At 35.6% G+C, this 19310-nt stretch overlaps 1 protein-coding gene across 1 annotated transcript; it reads left to right on the top strand.

Moving 5' to 3' along the window:
* The first annotated feature begins 420 nt into the window (after positions 1–420).
* On the top strand, positions 421–18309 carry ANXA10 (annexin A10). The gene is made up of 11 exons (XM_009979297.2): positions 421–499; positions 2931–3025; positions 7569–7682; positions 9405–9495; positions 10139–10218; positions 13031–13084; positions 13217–13310; positions 14420–14515; positions 15176–15234; positions 17279–17401; positions 18241–18309. Exons 1-11 carry the CDS (start codon positions 460–462, stop codon positions 18307–18309), a joined length of 915 nt encoding a protein of 304 aa, XP_009977599.2. The 5' UTR covers positions 421–459.
* The last annotated feature ends 1001 nt before the right edge of the window (positions 18310–19310 follow it).

Below are 19310 nucleotides of genomic sequence, written 5' to 3'. Positions count from 1 at the left end.
GTAAGCAACATATATATCTCATTCATCATTTTCACATTAGTCCTTTCAAATTAGAAATACCATGAGAAATAGATATCGAAGACTGTCAGGGATATCATGGATTAACTTTGGAAGACAAAATAATATTTTCAGGAAAAGGTTGGGAAAGAGAGAGACACAAAATTGTGGTTACATTTTAATGCAAAAAAAAAAAAATCAGCATTTAATTTTTTTTTTTTTTTTTTTTTTGCCTAACTCATGCTAGGGGGAACCTCCTCAAATACGGTCTGTCTTCCAAGGGCTTACTGCAAGTTTAAGTTGTGTTTCATAAATTAAAAGCTTTGCATGCTATTCCCCATGAAGGAAAGAATTTGATGCTGTGGCTGTTGGTTATATGTGTAAAACATCTCAATTAAAGGCAGCTTTCTCCTTTAGCAGATACAAGGAACAATTTTTCCCGCTCCGAATTTTAACCCTATTATGGATGCCCAGTTGCTAGGAGGAGCCCTACAGGGAATTAGTGAGTATCTTGACTGATTGTAACACATCTTTTTTTTACAGAAAGTTTTCATAAAATAACAAGCATTAGGCAAAATAAGAACTCGTAAAATTAAAAGCATCACCAAGAATCTGTTGATTCTCCAAGGTATCACAATGAGATACACTGGTGATGTCTAAATAAATCATTTATTTGCATTTACAGGAGCTAAGAGGTAATTAAGATAAATCTAAAATCTATACCAACACTTATAGTAAGGAATGCTTTGCTCGAGAAAATAAGAAAAAGAAAATAGAGTTCTGTGTTATGTCACTACAATGAAGGCCAACAAAGGAAAGGTTTTTAATTGTAACTCCAACAATTAAATATTACCAGAGACTGTTAAGTCTTCTAAAATATCAATCATCAAGAAATAAAAAATGATTGGAGTAGAAATTTTAAAGAATTTATTATCTTTTACTCAGGACCAATTTTTGCTTTCAGTCTAAGGACAAAAAAACAAATTTTGTTCACCAAAGCATTTTTCTCCGTTCAGACTTTTGTGTTTTCGTGTTGAACATTGTTGATATTGCTGAGGGTCAGAATATTGATTTATTTTTTTTTACTATCTGAAACATTTTCTTCACATTAAAATTGTTTTCTGTATCTGAATTTTTATACCCCTTGGGCTTTTTGTAAGGCTGAACAGCACCAGATCTTGCATTCTGTTATCAGGTTCTGTAATGGAAATGTGAGGACTCAGACTTAATGTCAAATGAACCACAATGGGTATTATTGATCAAGAGGAATCTGAAGTATCTTTTCGATTAAATTGGCTACAGATGAAAAGTAGTAAACATTTTGCTAAAGTTCAAACAGTACTTTTAATGCAATGTTGCAAACACAACAATGCAGAAATTCGTCTCTTCATTTAATACTGTAAGTACAAGCACATTAACCTTATCTTTAATTTACCTGTCAAAGTACATTGAATGAAGCTCTAATTTCAAGGACAATTGGCAAAATAAAAGTTCAGCCTCAGAGGAGCCTAAGTCTCCATAGCCTCTACAGGCACTGACACCTTGACCTCAAATCTTGCACATGACATTCATTCTAGTGAGGAGGTTCAGTCACACATGTTGTGCCACTGATACCAGTGGTATCACATAAATGAATAAAGTTGTTTAGGTTTTTAACTATTTCCAGAATATTTCTTCGTTTTTACTGTACAGACTATAAGCTATACAGATTCCTAGTGATAATTATTTTCTGAAAAATGAAAAGAAATCCTTATGCACAGAGTTTCTGTAATATATCCATTTTGTGAGTTTAATGGAGATGAATCTGATGTTAAATCAGTGCTGGGCTAACAAGCTGGTGTAGTTGTGGCTAGACAATTCAGCAGAAAGAGAACTAAACCTGGTGTATAATGGACAAATACCCACTTCCTCTGTCAACATTTAAAAAAAAAAAAAAACAAAACAAAGCATTGTCCAATTATATTTGTGTCAAAATGAAACCTGTCAGTAATAGATTATATGATAATATCTGCCTAACAAAGCTGTAATAGGTACAGAATGCGTATCTGTAACATGTATCTACACACATGCGTCTATAGAACAGTGACTGGTAGAAACTTGAGAGACTATGCTCCTCCATTCAGATGCTAGTTGATCCCCATGCTTTCCAGCCTAATTCACCTCTGCTGCAAGTGTGATAAAGTCAATTGCTTTACACTTGGAGATACATTTACGCTGGAATATCATTAAAATGTTCAGTCATCTGAAATTACCAAAAGCCAACTTTTGGGATGGAAAAAAAAACTTTAAAAATATAAAATAATTTTCAGAACATGTTAATCATTATCTTCTTTTTCATAAGCAGTAAATACTGATTCATTATAGAAGGTTAACAGTATGCTCTAGCCATCAAACAAAAGATCATAGGCAACCTTCAACAAAATGCCCTTGGAAATTCATTAAAATATTCTATTTTTTTAAACTTCATAACTTATTTTATATAGTTCCTCTGAAAAAATCTTTTGGTTTTTCAACAAATGGTCTGACCATAATTTCTCATCCCCATAAAAGAGATCTCTAATCCTGAAATGACAATTTAATCAATATCTACAGGGCATACAAGTATGACTTCCCAGGCTCAGCCACAAATTCTGCTGGTGTGCCTGGTTCTGAACAGACAAAATCCTCTATCTGTTTTATTAATGCTTTCAAATCCATTGAGCTTGAGAGAGATGGTGATGCATCTGATAATAACATACTACTTCACTTTTTGCTGGTATTGCACCAACAAGAGAAAGGTACATAAGCACAGTAAATACCAGCAGGATGTTAATCTGTTGTTCTATATTTTTCAAGAAATTAGGTTAATATTCTTGAACAAAACATGAACAATCACACATGTAAGTAAATAACAGCACTTTGTTAATTTAAAGTCTGTCATGTTTCCTTTACAGGTTGTGAAAAAGATGTATTGATTGATATCCTAACGCAGCGTTGCAATTCACAGCGGCTGATGATTGCCGAGGCGTACAGAGAGATGTATGGCCGGGTACGACAGAGGCATTTTGCACTTTCTTTACTTCTTTCTCTCCTGTCTCCAGTGTGGTTGGTCAGTCTTTCTCTCAGGTCAGTCAGTGGGACCAAAAGCCTGGCAGACAGCTGGCTGGCACCAAAAGACTGGCACACAACTTTGCTCATGTAGCTATTGATACCACTGAGGGTTTCAAGCTGCCATTTATAGGGCAGTAGAAATGCATCTGCCACACACAAAGTTTAAAAAAAAAGGGAGATGGAAAGTCCCTTCTTCTATTACTCATTTTCCTCCTCCTTTCACGAAACCAGAATTTCTGGACAGACTTATTTCTTCATCTTTGTGCTTTCTGGGGTGTGTGCAATACATTCTTCAAGACTTCGGAATGCATAATAAAATAGAATCATTGAACGGTTTGGGTTGGAAGGGACTTTAAAGATCATCTAGTTCCAACCCTCCTGCCATGGGCAGGGACACCTTCCACTACATCAGGCTGTATTAAACCTAATAGTGTAAACAGTATCATATACTATACTATACATATTGTATACTAATATAATACTGTAAATAGTATTGTATTTGGGTTGAAATACCAAAGAGAAACACCGTAACAACAATTACAGGTGGTTGTATCTTATTCACGCACCGATTAATGTTCTCATCTCAAGCAGTGACATTCTCAGACCTCATACCATGTGACCCCATCCATACACTAAGCACAATACTCATCTGAGCTGCTCAATGTTAAATTTATGAATCATCAAAAGGTATTTCAAAAATGTTAAGAAATAAAAAGTTAGCTTTTTTATCAAATGCATTTTATCCATATTTACTGTATATAACAAGGTAATTTTTGTTATACAAGACTTAAACATACACAGAGAGAGATATCCTCATTCTATTTTCAGATCTACTCTTGCTAACCAGGTGACTTTGGGAAAGTTGCAATGCCTACAACTTCCTCAGTTAACCCAGCATATAATAAAATAATACTAACAACTTTTATAAAATTCCTGTGAAACGTAGTGATGAAAAGTGCTGTATGAAACTAGGTACTATTGGAAGGCTAAATAAAAATGCTGTGATCAAATTGACAAGACGTGCCCTTCCCCTAGTAGAAGAAAGACAAACATTTTAAGCAAAATCCAGTTTTCTTCTTTTCCTGAAGCCTAAAAAACTAATGGCTCACTGGGAAATGCCTTGAAGGTCAGTGTACGCTTGCCGTTGAATCGATCAGCATGAATGAGGACAGTGTGTTTGCAGAAATCCCATTCCACAGCCATCAGCCTTAATTAGAGTTAATTAGAAACGGTTCATTCAAAAACACCACGTTAGCTGCTGATGTGGTAGTCGGTTACACCACCAGTCTGTTAACCAGTAGAACAGTGTATTTTCTCCTTTAGGTAGCCAAGCAGTTTTCCAGAGACAGCCTTTGTGCCACCAGTATACCAGACTACCTCACAACCATTGACTTCTAAATAAGGTGAAACACCCCTTACTCTCCTAGACCTGAGGGAAAGAGAAGAGCTGGATTTCACCACTGTAGTGCTCTGATTTTGTGTTGTTATCTATAGGAGATCACCGGCTTTATTTGGACTGTTAGAAAAATTCAAACACACGGTATTTATTATATTTTATATGCAGCCTTGAGCAGATGAGTATGTTTTAAATAGACCATGAAAGAACAATCACAGAATCACAGGTATCCTTACCTTACAAAGACTGTGACAATGATTGAAATAAGTGGATCTGAATGATTAAAAGTGGTTTTCTATTATAAGACATTTATTAGGTTACCATTACTGTTACACATGCAAACCACACAAGTTCAGTGTTTATCCATGCAATGCTCATCACTGAGTTTTAGCTTTACTTATAGAACATTAAAGCATGTCAAGTTACCCAAAGACACCTGGGGCAGTAAAGTACCCAAACCCATTCTTTTCAAGTCTTCGTTTATCTCTTTGATCACTGGACAGTGTTCCTTCTCTGCTCTGTCTATAGCAGTTGATTGGGTTTTTTAAGCCTTTTCTCTAGAGTGTTTCAACTGGACCTGTCATTTTAACAAGAGAAAACATTTAAAAGCTCCATATATTTTTTTATCTTTAATTTCTGCCCTCTGATACATGAAGATGACCTAGAGATAACACTAATGATATCTCAATAAAGAACTGCCAAATGTCCTTCAGGACTTATGATTTGCCATAATTAGTGTTCATAAAGAACAATAACTGACTTGCTCGCTGCTTATCTATTTGGATTTTCTTTTCAAATTCAAAACAAATATATAAACAAATAAATAAATCCTTATGAAAACACATCACCTTTAAATTTATACTTCTGTCAGCCATATTCAGACAACCTCAAGTGCTATAAAGTCAGCAGCCACAGACCTAAAGATCTAGAAGAACTAAAAAAGCCAAAGAAAATCTCAGACGTCATTTTTAAGAATTTCAATCTCTAAAACTATGAACAATAATAGAAGAGAAAGGCAAGTAAACTATTTTTATATTCCAGCAATGGGCTACAGAAAACTCTGAAACTCATAGAACATCTTGCATACACACCTACAATTTTAATTTAAATGAATCTGTTGAAGCACTGGGTATACTTTATAGCACAAGATATATCAAGATACTCTTGACCGCTTTCCAGAAAAACCCACCTAGTTCTACCTTTTGCCATGTGGAAAGAGGAGTCACCACAAATTAACTCTAATCTCATTCAGATATGAAACAGGAATGTGGGTTTTGCCTCACCTGTGATAGCAGATATACTGAAATGGCTAATCTGGTTAGTGCTCCATGCAGTTTATTTATTTGACTGATCCTTCGAAAGTTTGCTATCCTGGGCAGGAACTGCGGAACAGGATGGGATGCATCTTGCCCTGGATTGCTGCAGTTAACACTTCAGAAGATACTTCAGCCCACATCAGTGATAGCATTTCACTGGCTGTAATCTGTATTAATGGATAGATTGCATTGGGCAAATGCGCCATTCGGCAGTCCCAGCTTGTGAGTGGTAATCTCTGCAGGACAGAGAAGACAGACAGCTACGCAATAACAATTTTAGCTTCCTCAGTTTAATCTATAGTAAATTTGTCAGTCCAGTCCTCCACTCTTAATTTCAATTCAATCTGTTCAATATGACAGTCATTATGGCTATTCATTTGATAAATGCAAAGTGTGACAGATTAGCAGGAGAAATGTATTTAAAAAGAAAATAAACTCCTTAACTAGATACATGATTCAGACATACAGACAAGCGTTAAGATTCTTTCTTATAATCAGCCCTCAAGGATTTCTTATAGCAGAGACAATCAGGAAATGTTAATAATGACAACTTAGAGTTATCTTTTCTTATTTTTCAATACTTCACTTCCCTTAGTTCTGATTGCAGGAGTAATTTTTAATTGGTATCCATTTGTATCATTAATCCATTTCGCCGCAGGCATGTTGTCAGAAGTGAAATATCTTAATGAATTAATTTCTATTCCATGTGTGATTTAGTAGTTTTCAAATGCATCTAATGCACGTTCACTGAAGACTGTGTATGTTTCTTCATCACAAATTTAATTTTTAATGTGTATGTGCCCTCCTTCATTACTACTCTGGCTACTAATTTTATTATATTCAGATACGTATCAAACCCAACATACACGCCTGAAAAAGATGCAGCTCTTCAAACATAATAGTTTTTATCATGGGAACCATTTCTGGTACTCCTTTAAATGCAGACTTAGGTCAGAACATATCCAACAGCTGCCTAGTTTTGTACTCAAAACATTAAAAAAATGAGAGCACAAGCATCCTCTTAATCAGAAACAGCAACAGTATACCTAACAAGCTTTTGGCATTTGCATTGTTTTGAAGGATGCTCCTGGGAAAGGGGAGAGTGGGGAGGAAACTCTCAACTATTACTCAGCTACCTGGCAAGCGAGTACTGAGATACATGCGGGGGAAGAGAGGGGTTCCTTTTTATTAATCCAGTATCTACCAAAAGTAGTGAATTCAGTTTGAATAATAGATACATAAATTGAAGCGCATAACCTTCCAGTAATCCAAAGCAGATATTTTTATGCACTAGGAGCAATAGGATGACTCTTTTAATTATTCACATAGTGAGTAACTCTGAAAAAAGCACAAGAAATCGCATGTGTCCTGTGGGATTTGTCTTCCAAAGGTGCTTAGCTCCCACAGATTGCACAGGGAATACGCCAAGTGAAGCTGCAGATGTTCTGCCATAGCATTCAGGTTTCCAAGCCTTTAAGTAGTAGTCGCGCTTAAACCCCTGTGTTTTCTTCTATATTCTAATGAACTGAAAATCAACAATCCTGTGTGGTCTACTGGCTTGTGTGTCTGTTGTCATCTCAGCCCTACTATTAGAAGGAGTAGATAATATTTTAAAAAATATTTTTCTTACTTAATTTTAGCCAGAATTCATCTCCAACAGTTCATCTTTATGCATTTACAGAGAAAACCACTAATATTTTTTTAAGTTGTCTTCATAAATTGTGACTATTGAAATAATCCTGTCTATGCATTTTCTTTTTCACCTCAAGGATCTGATAACAGACCTAAAAGAGAATCTCTCTCATCACTTCAAAGAAGTCATGGTTGGTTTGATGTATCCACCTGCCTCCTATGATGCCCACGAGCTCTGGCATGCCTTGAAGGTACCTGTCTAATTCAGATTGCTTAGAGTCACAGTCACTAATTGCAGTACTGAATACATTATATTCCTTTTTTTTTTGACATTTAAATGGTTGGCAAACTGCTGGAAGTTAGTACACTAGAATAGTTCGTACACTAGGTCATCAGAAATACAGCCCTATATGAAGTTTATTCACTGGTATGCTAAAACCAGCATAAATAATCCTTGTCGTGTAACATATACAACTCATTTAACACCCAGGGTAAACTCAGTAAAGGAAGAAATATTTATACAGGGAAATGTGAGGCCCTGATCCTGCATTTATGTATGTTACAAACAAAATTCATTTGAACAGCTAGTGCTGTGCACTAAGCCTCCACCTCTGAAAAGACCAATCTTTCTTTAGCAGAACATGTCTTTACACAAACACTTACAAATTACTCTGTGACAAAGCAATCATCACTCCACTCAGACTGAACTGATTGCACATTTTGAAGAAAATATTTCCTTTTCTTCTCAGGATCTGAGTCCATGCTCCTTAAACAACTGAAGTTTTCAAAAAACAAGAATATTTTTTCAAAGATCATGTAATTAAATGGTGAAATTCATTCCCGCAGGGCATTGTGGAAGCCAAACAGAAATCAGTTCATAAACAAATTCTTAGATAACAGGTCCACTGTTGGCTATTGAAAATAATAATCCTTGGAAAATTCCTTCTCAGGAAATTCCTAATCTACCAATTTCTGGAAGATAGGAAGGCATATCAGAGCTCAACACTGTTTGCCTTTTCTTTCCATGAATATTTGCTACTGTCCACTGTCACAAATAAGACACAGATTATATGATTCTGAGGAAGGAGATCTATCTTACATAGTTTGAGAATCCCCTCAAAAAAAAAAGATTAACACTATTTCATTTGTCCTTCGGAGTCTTAAACCAACCCAATTTTTAGAACTGCTGATATATTTTTAATTGGCATTAAAAGGATTGTGAAATATCATTGGTAGCACTGGAAGCATGACTTTCATTAAAATTCTTGACAAGATTGACAAAGTTATAGATTTTTTTCTAAATGTGTCTCAAAGTTAAACTTTATGACAGTATTCTACCTTGATCTGGATTCATCCGGCCAAAGTGAAAAACAGGCCATATGCATCTCCAGGCTCAGGCTCAATGTCATGTTCTCCCATTATCCCAAATGCAGAATACTCACCATCGCTATATATGTGCATATCAAAAGCAACATATGCAGCATATCTTATGTCAATTCAAGATTATAAAATTCATTCAAATTGTGTGGGCAAATACAGTGATTTGCAGCACTCCATGCATGGCCATGATGCTTCCCTTAAATACCAAGTCCTGCGTTGCCTGAACACTTGCTGGGGATGTATGCTCAATCTTTGCATCTGAGTTCTTTCAGCAAATCCTAAATTCTTACTAAAGCTCTAAAATTCTTCCCATTATGTTTCTGTCAACACTAGTTTTGCTTCATTCCCCACTTGTTAATGTACATGCTGAAATTCAGATTAAGTAGGAATATATTTGAAATACAGGCTTCTCCTACTAATTTAAAGTCATTTTCTATTTAAACAGGTAGGTAGACTATGCAAAAGTACACTCTGCATTGCTCCAGCAGAGACTGCTATTCTTTTGTTAATTCTTACAAGTGCATCATTGCATTCTTCTAAAAGCCATGGTTCCTACTAACAACATCTGCTCATATTTACTTCTTTCCACACAGGGAGTAGACACAGAAGAAAACTGTCTAATTGACATATTAGCCTCAAGATCAAATATGGAGATCTTCCAGATGAAAGAAGCCTACTTAATGCGTAATGTTTTTTACACGTGCATAGTAGCAGTTGTACTCCACGTGCTCTGGATGTGTGAGCACACAGGAAGGAACCGAACTACAAAAATGACTTCTCAATACTATCCGGTTCCCTTCCGCCTCCTCTCCCATAACTACATACAAAATGCTGAAGAAAAATGTGTAAAGCTGAAAATATGCCATAGTATTTTTAAGCTGTATTGCTGCCCGTGACATTTGAAATACCTGGCAGCCCCATTTGGGGATTTTTGGAAACTTTTGCACACTTTATTCAAAAAAAGTACCTAAGCTGTTTTCATTCCAAAAGGCTGGACACTCCATTCACCTGCCTTGAGGGGCATTTCCGAGTATCCCACCGCCACACAGCAGAAGCAGTAGTGGGGCTGTGCCCACCAGACAGGAGAGCCAGGGCAGGGGCTGAGTCCCCCCAGCAGGGCAGAGCGCCCCAGCAGGGCCCAGGCAGAGCAGCCAGCCCCATGGCTAGGACCGCATGGAACCTCCACAGGCTACTGCGGAATAATCACCATAGAAAATGGACATGTATGAGCACCCCATCTATGCATCGTTTGTTTGCTAATCTTCACTAGTACTGCTCAGAGCATGTTCACTTGTGATTTAGATTATATGGTTTTGTTTTCACCTAGAATATAATAATGATCTTCAACAAGACATTGATTATGAGACTTCAGGTCACTTCAGAGACACGCTCATGAACCTTGCTCAGGTACTGTAAAAACAAATAGTATGACGTACATTCCTAGAAAATTCATAAGAACTTTTGATACTATTTGAGAAGTCTTAAATTTTAAAGTGACTGTGGTTAAAGCTAGTTCAATAGAGCTACACTTTCGAACAAGAGAGGGGAGAAAAGCAGAAGAGGAAGAGAACTTGAATTCCTTCATCTACTTTGACTTTGACTTTGGCTTTCAGATGGAGGCAAAAGTCAACAGACTATTTTATTGAGTAAGCCCCTGGATACTGAACTGCTAACTCTCTGCTGGATCTGTCTCATCTCAAAAGGAGTCTACTAGCAAGTACAAATGATTTTTTCATTTTGAAGCTCTCTTTTCTCCATTTTTAGAATATATGGTTCATAATCCAGTCTAGTCATTATGTAAAAATGGAGATATATCCACACTTGACTATGAACAAAAGTACTCAACAGTTCTTTGATTTAAATATTATGTTTTTTGTGCATGTTTGCACACAGGCAAACGAATTGTCTCTATCACACAACAACTTTTACAGTTTCACCAATTTGTAGTTTTATGCAACAAAGTTGGTCGTCCTTGTCACATCGTGAGTTCCCATTCCCATAGTAGTCACCGTGTTCATTATCTGAAAAATCTCTTGTAAACCAGAGTGAAAAATAATGACAGGACTGCCAGGAGATAATAGCATACATAAGGTACATCTGTATTTTTATAGATGTGTGTCTGGAGAAAAAGTGTTTCTTACTAAGATTTGGAAAAGCAGCAGGCTTCACTGAGGTATAGAGATAAAGAGCAGATCTTTCAAATGTAGAAGCTATAAGCAGGAAATATTTTTTCTAATGTTGAATGTTTTTTCACCCCAATAATGCAAATTTTTCTCTGTTTAAATATAAAGAACTACAGGTTAAGTAACCTCACTTCACATCTTTATTAAAACAATGGAACACATTTCAGTTATCAACAAAACAGATTTAAAATAAATTGGCTGAGACTACATTATTAGTCTTTATTTTCTTAAACCACAGATATTGATAAAGAGGCTTGATTTCAGCAACTTCTTAGCTAACAAGATGTAACTGCTATTTTTCTCAAGATAAAGAAGAGTTGCAGGATATTCCAACTTTACCTTATGCTGTATACTTCTGAAGATGGTTAGTTGAATCATCCATGATCAGATATGATCTTATATTAAAACCCAGTGATATTTTACTAAAATACATCCTTTCTAATTCTAGTACCATGCAAGACTATTCTATAGTAACATTTCCAATGCATCCTTTAATGCTTTTTTTCAGACACTCTTTGCTTTGATTTCTATTAAATCTTGGGATTGATGACACACACATCTGACTACAGATAGAAGTAAACGTGCTTCACATATGGAGAGCAAACTATCTAATTGCTAAAATGTGGTATTTATGGTTTTCATGTCCACACAGAGGCAGATTAGAAGTTATAGGTTATAGTCCTTCCTAAATAAATTAACAGAGTTACAAATTCAGGCTAACTAATACTCTAGTATGAGACAAATAGATTTTTATTCTAATACTCTTTTTTGGGGTATTAATTGACATATAATCATTTTCTACAATTTAAAAAAATAGTTGTACATATTGTGAGATTCTTCAGCAAAACTATGCTAAGAGTAGTCACCGTTAAATGTTACCAGGAAAAGTGGGCATTTGACTCATGCAGAGTGTTATCTAACTTATTTTATTGTTCCAATGTCTGTCTTCTTTTCCTGTGCTTTCTCCAGTATGTAACTTCACGCAGTCATTCCAGCAAAATTTCCTTCAAGGAATTTATCCTGTTACTAGGAATTCCACTCTTTACTGTGTGACATTCTCACAGTTTAATTAAAATATAAATTAACATTTTTTAACAGGAAAGAGCTACAAATCAGTCATTCTGTAAGCTGACAGCCAACACATAGTTTTAATCCTCCCTCTCATAGAGGGTAAAATGACCATAAATTTTAAACTAAAGTAAATTGCCTTAACCATGTATCATTAAGGCAGCAATTATATGCAGCTTGAGGTTGTTAAGAGTTCTGCAACCAAGGCTGATTTGTATCCTTACAAGACGATGATGGCTAAAAAAGCAATTGCAAAAGTCGTGTGCCTTTTTTCTAACTATACAATTCAGATCATAGTGTGTTTACTAAAACACATTAGCTTGATCTGTGTAATTGACAAGATATTAAATGCAAGGGGAAAATTAGAAGTATTCTTCTGTGGTTTATGTATCAAAATTGTCAAACAATTCCTAGTCTTGGATCTTAATTTTAGGCAATGATTATAAGCAAGCAAAATCTCTGTTATTTGATGTGCTTGCTCCTAATGTTCGCGCAGGGAGAAAAAAATTGAGATAAGATTCTTCTGGTAATATCCATATTGATAAGAAATACTCAGTGAATGGCAAATGTTACTCTTATCCTTGTTTTCCTGTCGTAGTTACGTATTATAGTAAGCAATATAGCATCTATAATACTGGAAACGGTGGTAGGATAGTGGGAAGCTAAAAGCTTATTTAAAAAGAGACTAACAGTGGGATAGGTTTGTCCACTTTCCCCATTTCTTCGTCTCACAAGACCATTTGTCATTCCAGAGTTCCTCTGCTTAGAGGAAATGAAGACATAACATGACGCTTTGAAGATATTTTCTACAGTTGCAAATTGAGCTATTGAATACATTGACTTGATCTAAAAGCCCTATGTGTTCTCTCAAGAAATGAAACATAGCTTCATAAAGAGATAATCTTATATTCCTATAGTCTTCCAGGATTTAACTTTTTAAGAAAATGTTTTGGTTTTTTTTGCCCCAGGGAACCAGGATGGAAGGATATGCAGATCCTTCTACAGCTGCTCAGGACGCCATGGTAAATATAGTCAGATGTGAGCTTCTCAAATGTATTAAAAAAAAAAAAAAAAAGAACAAATACAAATGTTGAAAAGTGATTTAGAACTTATTTAAAATCTTTTGCATTTTTCTCCTTTTTCTGGTATATTAGATTCTATGGGAAGCATGCCAGCAGAAAACAGGCGAACACAAAAACATGCTGCAAATGATTCTCTGCAACAAGAGTTACCAGCAGTTGTGGATGGGTAATCCAGCAGTTCAGCTGTTTGAACACAGAGGGGAAAGGAAAAATCTGACTTGCTAATAAAACTATGGTTTACATACTGAGAAGCTCAGTGTGCAGCAGGGTATTAGCCTGAAACCTAAGTGTGAACTGTTGGAGCTCTCAGATTCCCACTGATGTTAATGGAATTTTGGAAGTAATGCAAAACTGAACTTTGCCTGGTGACTACAGACATCTGTAGACAGAACAGACAGACTGCAGGATGCCTAATGATGGAGAGAACAGAGCAGGATCGAAGAAAGGCGTAGGCTGTGGCTGCACTGAGTTTACACACAACACAACAGGATGAGACAGATTTTTCTTAAGTAACTCTTTACTATGAGTGGAAACACCTTGGAAGAGGCAGTTGGAGTATTTTCAACAAATGTTTGTAAGAACACATTGCTGTGTTGAAGCTTTTCGCTGGAAGTTTCAAATAAGGTTTTGATGGGAGCACATCTTCTCTCTCGTAATGAACACACACACAGAAATATTTTATTTAAAATAGATAATCAGACATAATAACAGATTGCAAGAAATTAATGTGAGATCATCTAGGTTTTCCACTGTAGAAAAGAAACCTGTTCTATCGGTTTGGTGACAAGTTTGAGACGTCTTTTGCTCTACATTGGAAAACCAGTCTGTTTCGTGGCAAGTTTATCGCTGTGCAGCCAGCTGTATTCCTTACGCCAGCTCCTAACAGTAGCTTAGAACTACTTTGCTGTCATGGATCAATAAATTAATTCTTCTATCATGACTTCTGTAAGGCTGGTGATGATAGGATTAACATAACGTTAACACACCTGCCTACGCTCTACTGTCTGTCTGTAACAGAGATTTGAGGGCTCTGCCTGCAATGTAATTCTCCGTAAGTTTTGTAGTAAGCAATAAGTTGAAAATTTTCTTCCTTCTCTAAAGGAGTAAGCACACCCTGTATATTTGTGTAATTTTGTAATGAAACACTGAGAACAAATAAGGAAAAAATAAACTCAATAGTTAGAGGGCTGGGGGGAAGCAGGGGAAAAAAAGGCAAGTTGATAATTATTAATGAACTGCAATAAAGCAAGAACATTTTTTTTTCCTCCTCCCAAGTTTTCCAGGAGTTCCAAAATATCTCTGGGCAAGACATAGTAGATGCCATTAATGAATGTTACGATGGGTACTTTCAAGAATTACTGGTTGCAATAGGTAATGTAAAAATATTATTTTGTGCTAGTAGTAATCTCTTGATAAATATCTAGTATGGTATCTCTGATTCATCAAGAATATTATTTTTCTGATATTTTTATCCAATTTACTCTCCTATATTGTGTAATTAAATTTTCAGAGATAAGTAGAAAAGAATATTTAGACTACTTTTCCATGTTTATGTAAATCTAAAAATGTATCAATGCAGCACTAGGTTCCGACTGAGCAGAACTAGTATCTGTTCTTTATTTGATAATAAATTTTGTATGATCAATGACAACTGCATTACCAACTAATTCTACACATATTAAATAATCGGCAAAGTTTTCAGGACTTCAGTGGTGTATAAACAAGTTCCAAGCTTCCTGTGCCTTTGTTTTCCATGTACAGAATACGGATAATGATATTTCCACAAAGACGTCATGTGAGCGTTTTCACTGATGCTTAGTAAGCCCTCCGATGCAATGGCAATAAGTACCCACTCAGAATAAGCACCAGACTTTTTAAATTATAAATATAGCTATGTTTGTGAAAACTGGTAGCTTAATTATAAGCTGTCATGGACAGTACTACCCAGCTTTATATTTCAAGGAGCTCAAAGCCAATAGAGATTATTTTATAATGATTTTCTGTTTACCTGTTGAAACTCTTCTCTCCTAGTTCTCTGTGTTCGTGACAAGCCTTCCTACTTTGCTTACAGGCTTTATAATGCAATTCATGTAAGTAGTCTTTTTTCTTTACGTGTCATAAAAAGTAGCTTTCCTATTTTTTTTGTTTGCTTGATTATTCGTAAACTTAAGTACTTACAAATCAGTCTGTTTGATCTTCAAGATGTGACTGCGTTTCAAAACTGTTGGTACCTACCTAAATTTCAAAGAAGTAGTGCCTAAGCAACAGTTAGGATTTAACAGTATCAGTAAAAGGTTAAATATTTGGATTCCTTAAAAAAAAGAATCTGTCTGGTAACTGTGTTGATTTTTTTTTTTTAATTTAAAACCTTTCTTTTCTATGGATTGTATCTCCACCTGCTGTGCAGAACTCAATGTGCACTTTTCTTACTATGCAATTGTTGGTCTCTAGAGATTTAGCAAGTATCACTAAAAATTAAATCATAAATTATTGTTACATATATACAAATAGGCATATTTTCTGTGGGGCTCAATATATATATGCAGGTTCTTTTATCTTTGTATGTGAATGTTAACATACTAAACCCAAGGAATGCCAAGAACAAACGTGGGTAAATGCAAAGAAACACCTACAAATCTCCCTAATAGAGGTCATTGAAGACTTTTTTTTTTAATTTTTCATCTGTTAGAGAAAATAATGAGGCAGTATGTTATTTAAAAAAATAAATTATAATCTTTTAAGCTTAATCTTTTAAGTATAATCTTTAGAAGATGGTCATAAAAGCTAGCCATGGGTAAAATGTGAAGTATCATCTCACAGCAGGAATGGCAAAGATAGGATTCAAGCCAGAACCATTGAACAAGACTTTTCAGCAACACTTCAACAGGGCCTCAGTATCCTCTGCTAGATGCTGCCACTACTGCTGTCCTTTGTTTCAGCTAAACCAGCAGCAGTGGCAGCAAAGAACCAAGGAAAGTCCCAGGAGCTGAGAGGAAAAGGCAGTATTTTGTCTGAGTGGTCAAAAGAGGATTCTGGAATATGACATAAAAAAGCTTGCCAAAAGTAGCAGGAAATACCAGCTCTCAGGAAAAGTGATGTTTCTCAAAGGTTCTGCATGAAGACCATTTTTCAAGTTAAAACTTCATTTTTAATTTTAAGAACTATCACATAGATAGTTCTCTTCTATATCATATTCAGATGATGTATGCGATGTAGGAAAAAGTTTTTAATGAGTAAGAATAAACACCTGCATTTTAGTTTAATGACTATTTTACTCCGTTTTCTCAAAGTGTTTTAATGAACACAGATAATTCTCAAAAGAAATGAAAGAGTTTGAAATAGTGTCTGTTTTTGCAGCGAAGTTATGTCCAGATTACACCAAAAGCTTTTTTACATGTTCATTCATAATACAAAATAACAAAACCCACCCAGGATTCTAATGTTTGAAACCATAATGATTTATAAGAAAGATTTTAATCTAGCCATCAAACGTATCAAATTCTCTATATTCAGCTTTTTAACATATGTCATTACTTGTTTTTTAGAGAACCAGATTTCAATTACGATTAGCTTAAAACCACCTAAATTGGTCACCAATCGTCCCAACTCTTAATCTGTGTTGATTACTCCTAGTGCCACTAGATGTCCTCATTCTCCACACGATTACAATAAGAACATTTGTTTAGAAACCTTTAAAACGCAACTGAATACAAGCTATGTAAATTCTAAATCAGTGGTTAAAAATCTCACTGAGTTCACGTTCGGCAGCATTTGTTTTGAAATAGATCGTTGGCTTCAGGATAGTCTGAATGGACTCCACAACAGCAGTCACAACAGCTACCTACAAACGGGGCACCTAAGGCTACTGACAAAACTTCATCAGGTGTTTCTCATGGCTAAAACACTGATATGTGAGGAATCTCTGTTATTCAGTAACATGAATTCTCTTACTTGAGTATGTGAAAACTCCATATGATAAAACCTTTGAATGCTTAGACTCCTTTAAAATCTCGGATATCTTTATGGGTAGCCTAATTAATTGGCTTGTCTATTAAACATCAAGATGAGCATATACAGATAGGCAACATACATTGTTCAGCTGTCCGCTTTCCTCTCCTCTTCTTTTCTTTTTAGGACTTCGGGTTTCACAATAAAACAGTTATACGGATTCTCATTGCCCGGAGTGAGATTGACTTGATGAATATACGACAGCGATACAAAGAGAGATATGGGAAATCACTCTTTCATGACATTAAAGTAAGTTTTTACACACTTGTGCATATATTCAGCACTGGTACCACAAAGACTGTGCCAAGCCCTACCAGAAAAACAGAGGGTTAATCTCCATTCAATCACTTGTGGGGTTTTTTTTTTAAAATACACACACACACACAGATATATATAAAAACAATATCGTGTCTTATCAGTGCCTCAGGCAGACTCCAGTATGCGAGCAGTGAATTCTCAACTCACTCTCATTCTGTGTGGTTTTACCTCTCCTCAACAGAGAGAGAAGGATATAAACAGGGCAGGACAGTGTATGCTGAGGAGCAGCTTACATGAATAGTTTCTACACTAATTAATACCATCTTCTTTCACACTGTCCTGCAAGGTTAGGCTCATATGACTTTCATGCAAAACAGATACAAATCTGGTTTCATCCTTGTGCTTAGGTAGAATCAACTTTCAGAAAAACTATTCCGCTTGTACTCTTGCTCTGTATCTTAAAACTCTGACACTATTTAATTGTACAAAAGTGTCTCTTGCTAAAAGACTTCACTTTTCTTATGTTGTTATAATCCAGCTGTTAATATGTGCAGTAACTGTAAGAAATCACTCATGATTTTCTGGTATTGAACTTGAAGAAGCATTAAAGAGGCTTGATCCAACCTTTCAAAGTTAGAACGTTTCTAGGTGCCCAAGCAATCAAAGTCCAAGGTATGTAAAATTTAAAAAAATCTTGGCCTAGAATCCTTATGAAAACACTGTAATATTTTACAAAACCTTACAACATCAGTCTAGTCCTTGTCACACACCAAGATAAGAAAAGTTAAGAAAATGTGTAGTCACAGAAATGTTGATTTTTTTTCTTGCAGCATTTTGCTTCAGGGCATTACGAGAGAGCTTTACTTGCTATCTGTGCTGGTGATGCTGAAGATTATTAAGGAAGAAGACAAACTTTGAAGGCTGTATAAATCTATTTTAAATTGAAGCTATACACAGTACACTAACTGTAAGAGATCCCTATTCTACATAAAAGAAAAAAAATCAGTGCTGTACATTTGGTAATATTACATCTTTCTTGAGACTGGCAAAAATGTTGGCAGGAACATGGTTTTATCCCTAGTTCTAATCAATATGCCTGTTTCTATGATTAATGTAAGTTAATGAAGCAAGTAATAAACTAACTCCATGTAAGCATATGTTTATCGCTTAGTCTCACAGCATCCCAAACATTAGACATTAGGCTCTGGAAGAACCTATTCACTACCACACTGCAGAGTAAAAAAAAAAAAAAAAAAAAATACAAAAACGAACAAACATTTTGCTTTGTTTACTTTTAGTATCATGCTTTCTTCCTTTAAGTATTTTTTCTTTTCTTTCCCACTTCTTATACCTCATATTTTATGCTCTTGAACATTATTTAGTTACTATCAAACTAAGCATCTGCCCCAGACTATTACCAGTCACTCACCAAAGAGTACTTTTGTGTTGTCTTTCATTTAGCCCACGTAATTAATCTCATTTCCCTTTTTCTGTTTGAAACAAAAGAAAAAAAATGTAATCAAGTATCTCAAACCAGACTTGATTTAGTGCCATGCACTGGAACTCCTGGAAGACAAAGCATTACATCACTTTGAGCAGAGAAGTTCAGTTAAACTCTGAAATTCCATCTGCACCTCCCTCATTTTAATCATTAATTGAATATTGAACTTCAGAGCACTGACATACTTGCAGGGTGCCCTAGATACTATAATCCAGGAGTTGACTAGTAGTAGGTAACACTGCACCTCCAAAGGAGGTTGAAGGATGCAGCATTTGACATCATCAGGTGACAACAACTCCTACCTCAACAAGGAAAGGCAGCAGAGCCTGGCTTCGAAAACTCATCCCACAGGAAAATGGGACACTGCTTTTAAATATCCCGAGTCTATTCAGCACAGCC

This window comes from Tauraco erythrolophus, chromosome 5 (assembly GCF_009769465.1).
Source record: "Tauraco erythrolophus isolate bTauEry1 chromosome 5, bTauEry1.pri, whole genome shotgun sequence".
In the NCBI taxonomy this organism is placed as follows: domain Eukaryota; kingdom Metazoa; phylum Chordata; class Aves; order Musophagiformes; family Musophagidae; genus Tauraco; species Tauraco erythrolophus.
The sequence above is the reverse complement of the archived record's forward strand: the minus strand, read 5'-3'. Positions and strand labels throughout refer to the sequence as shown.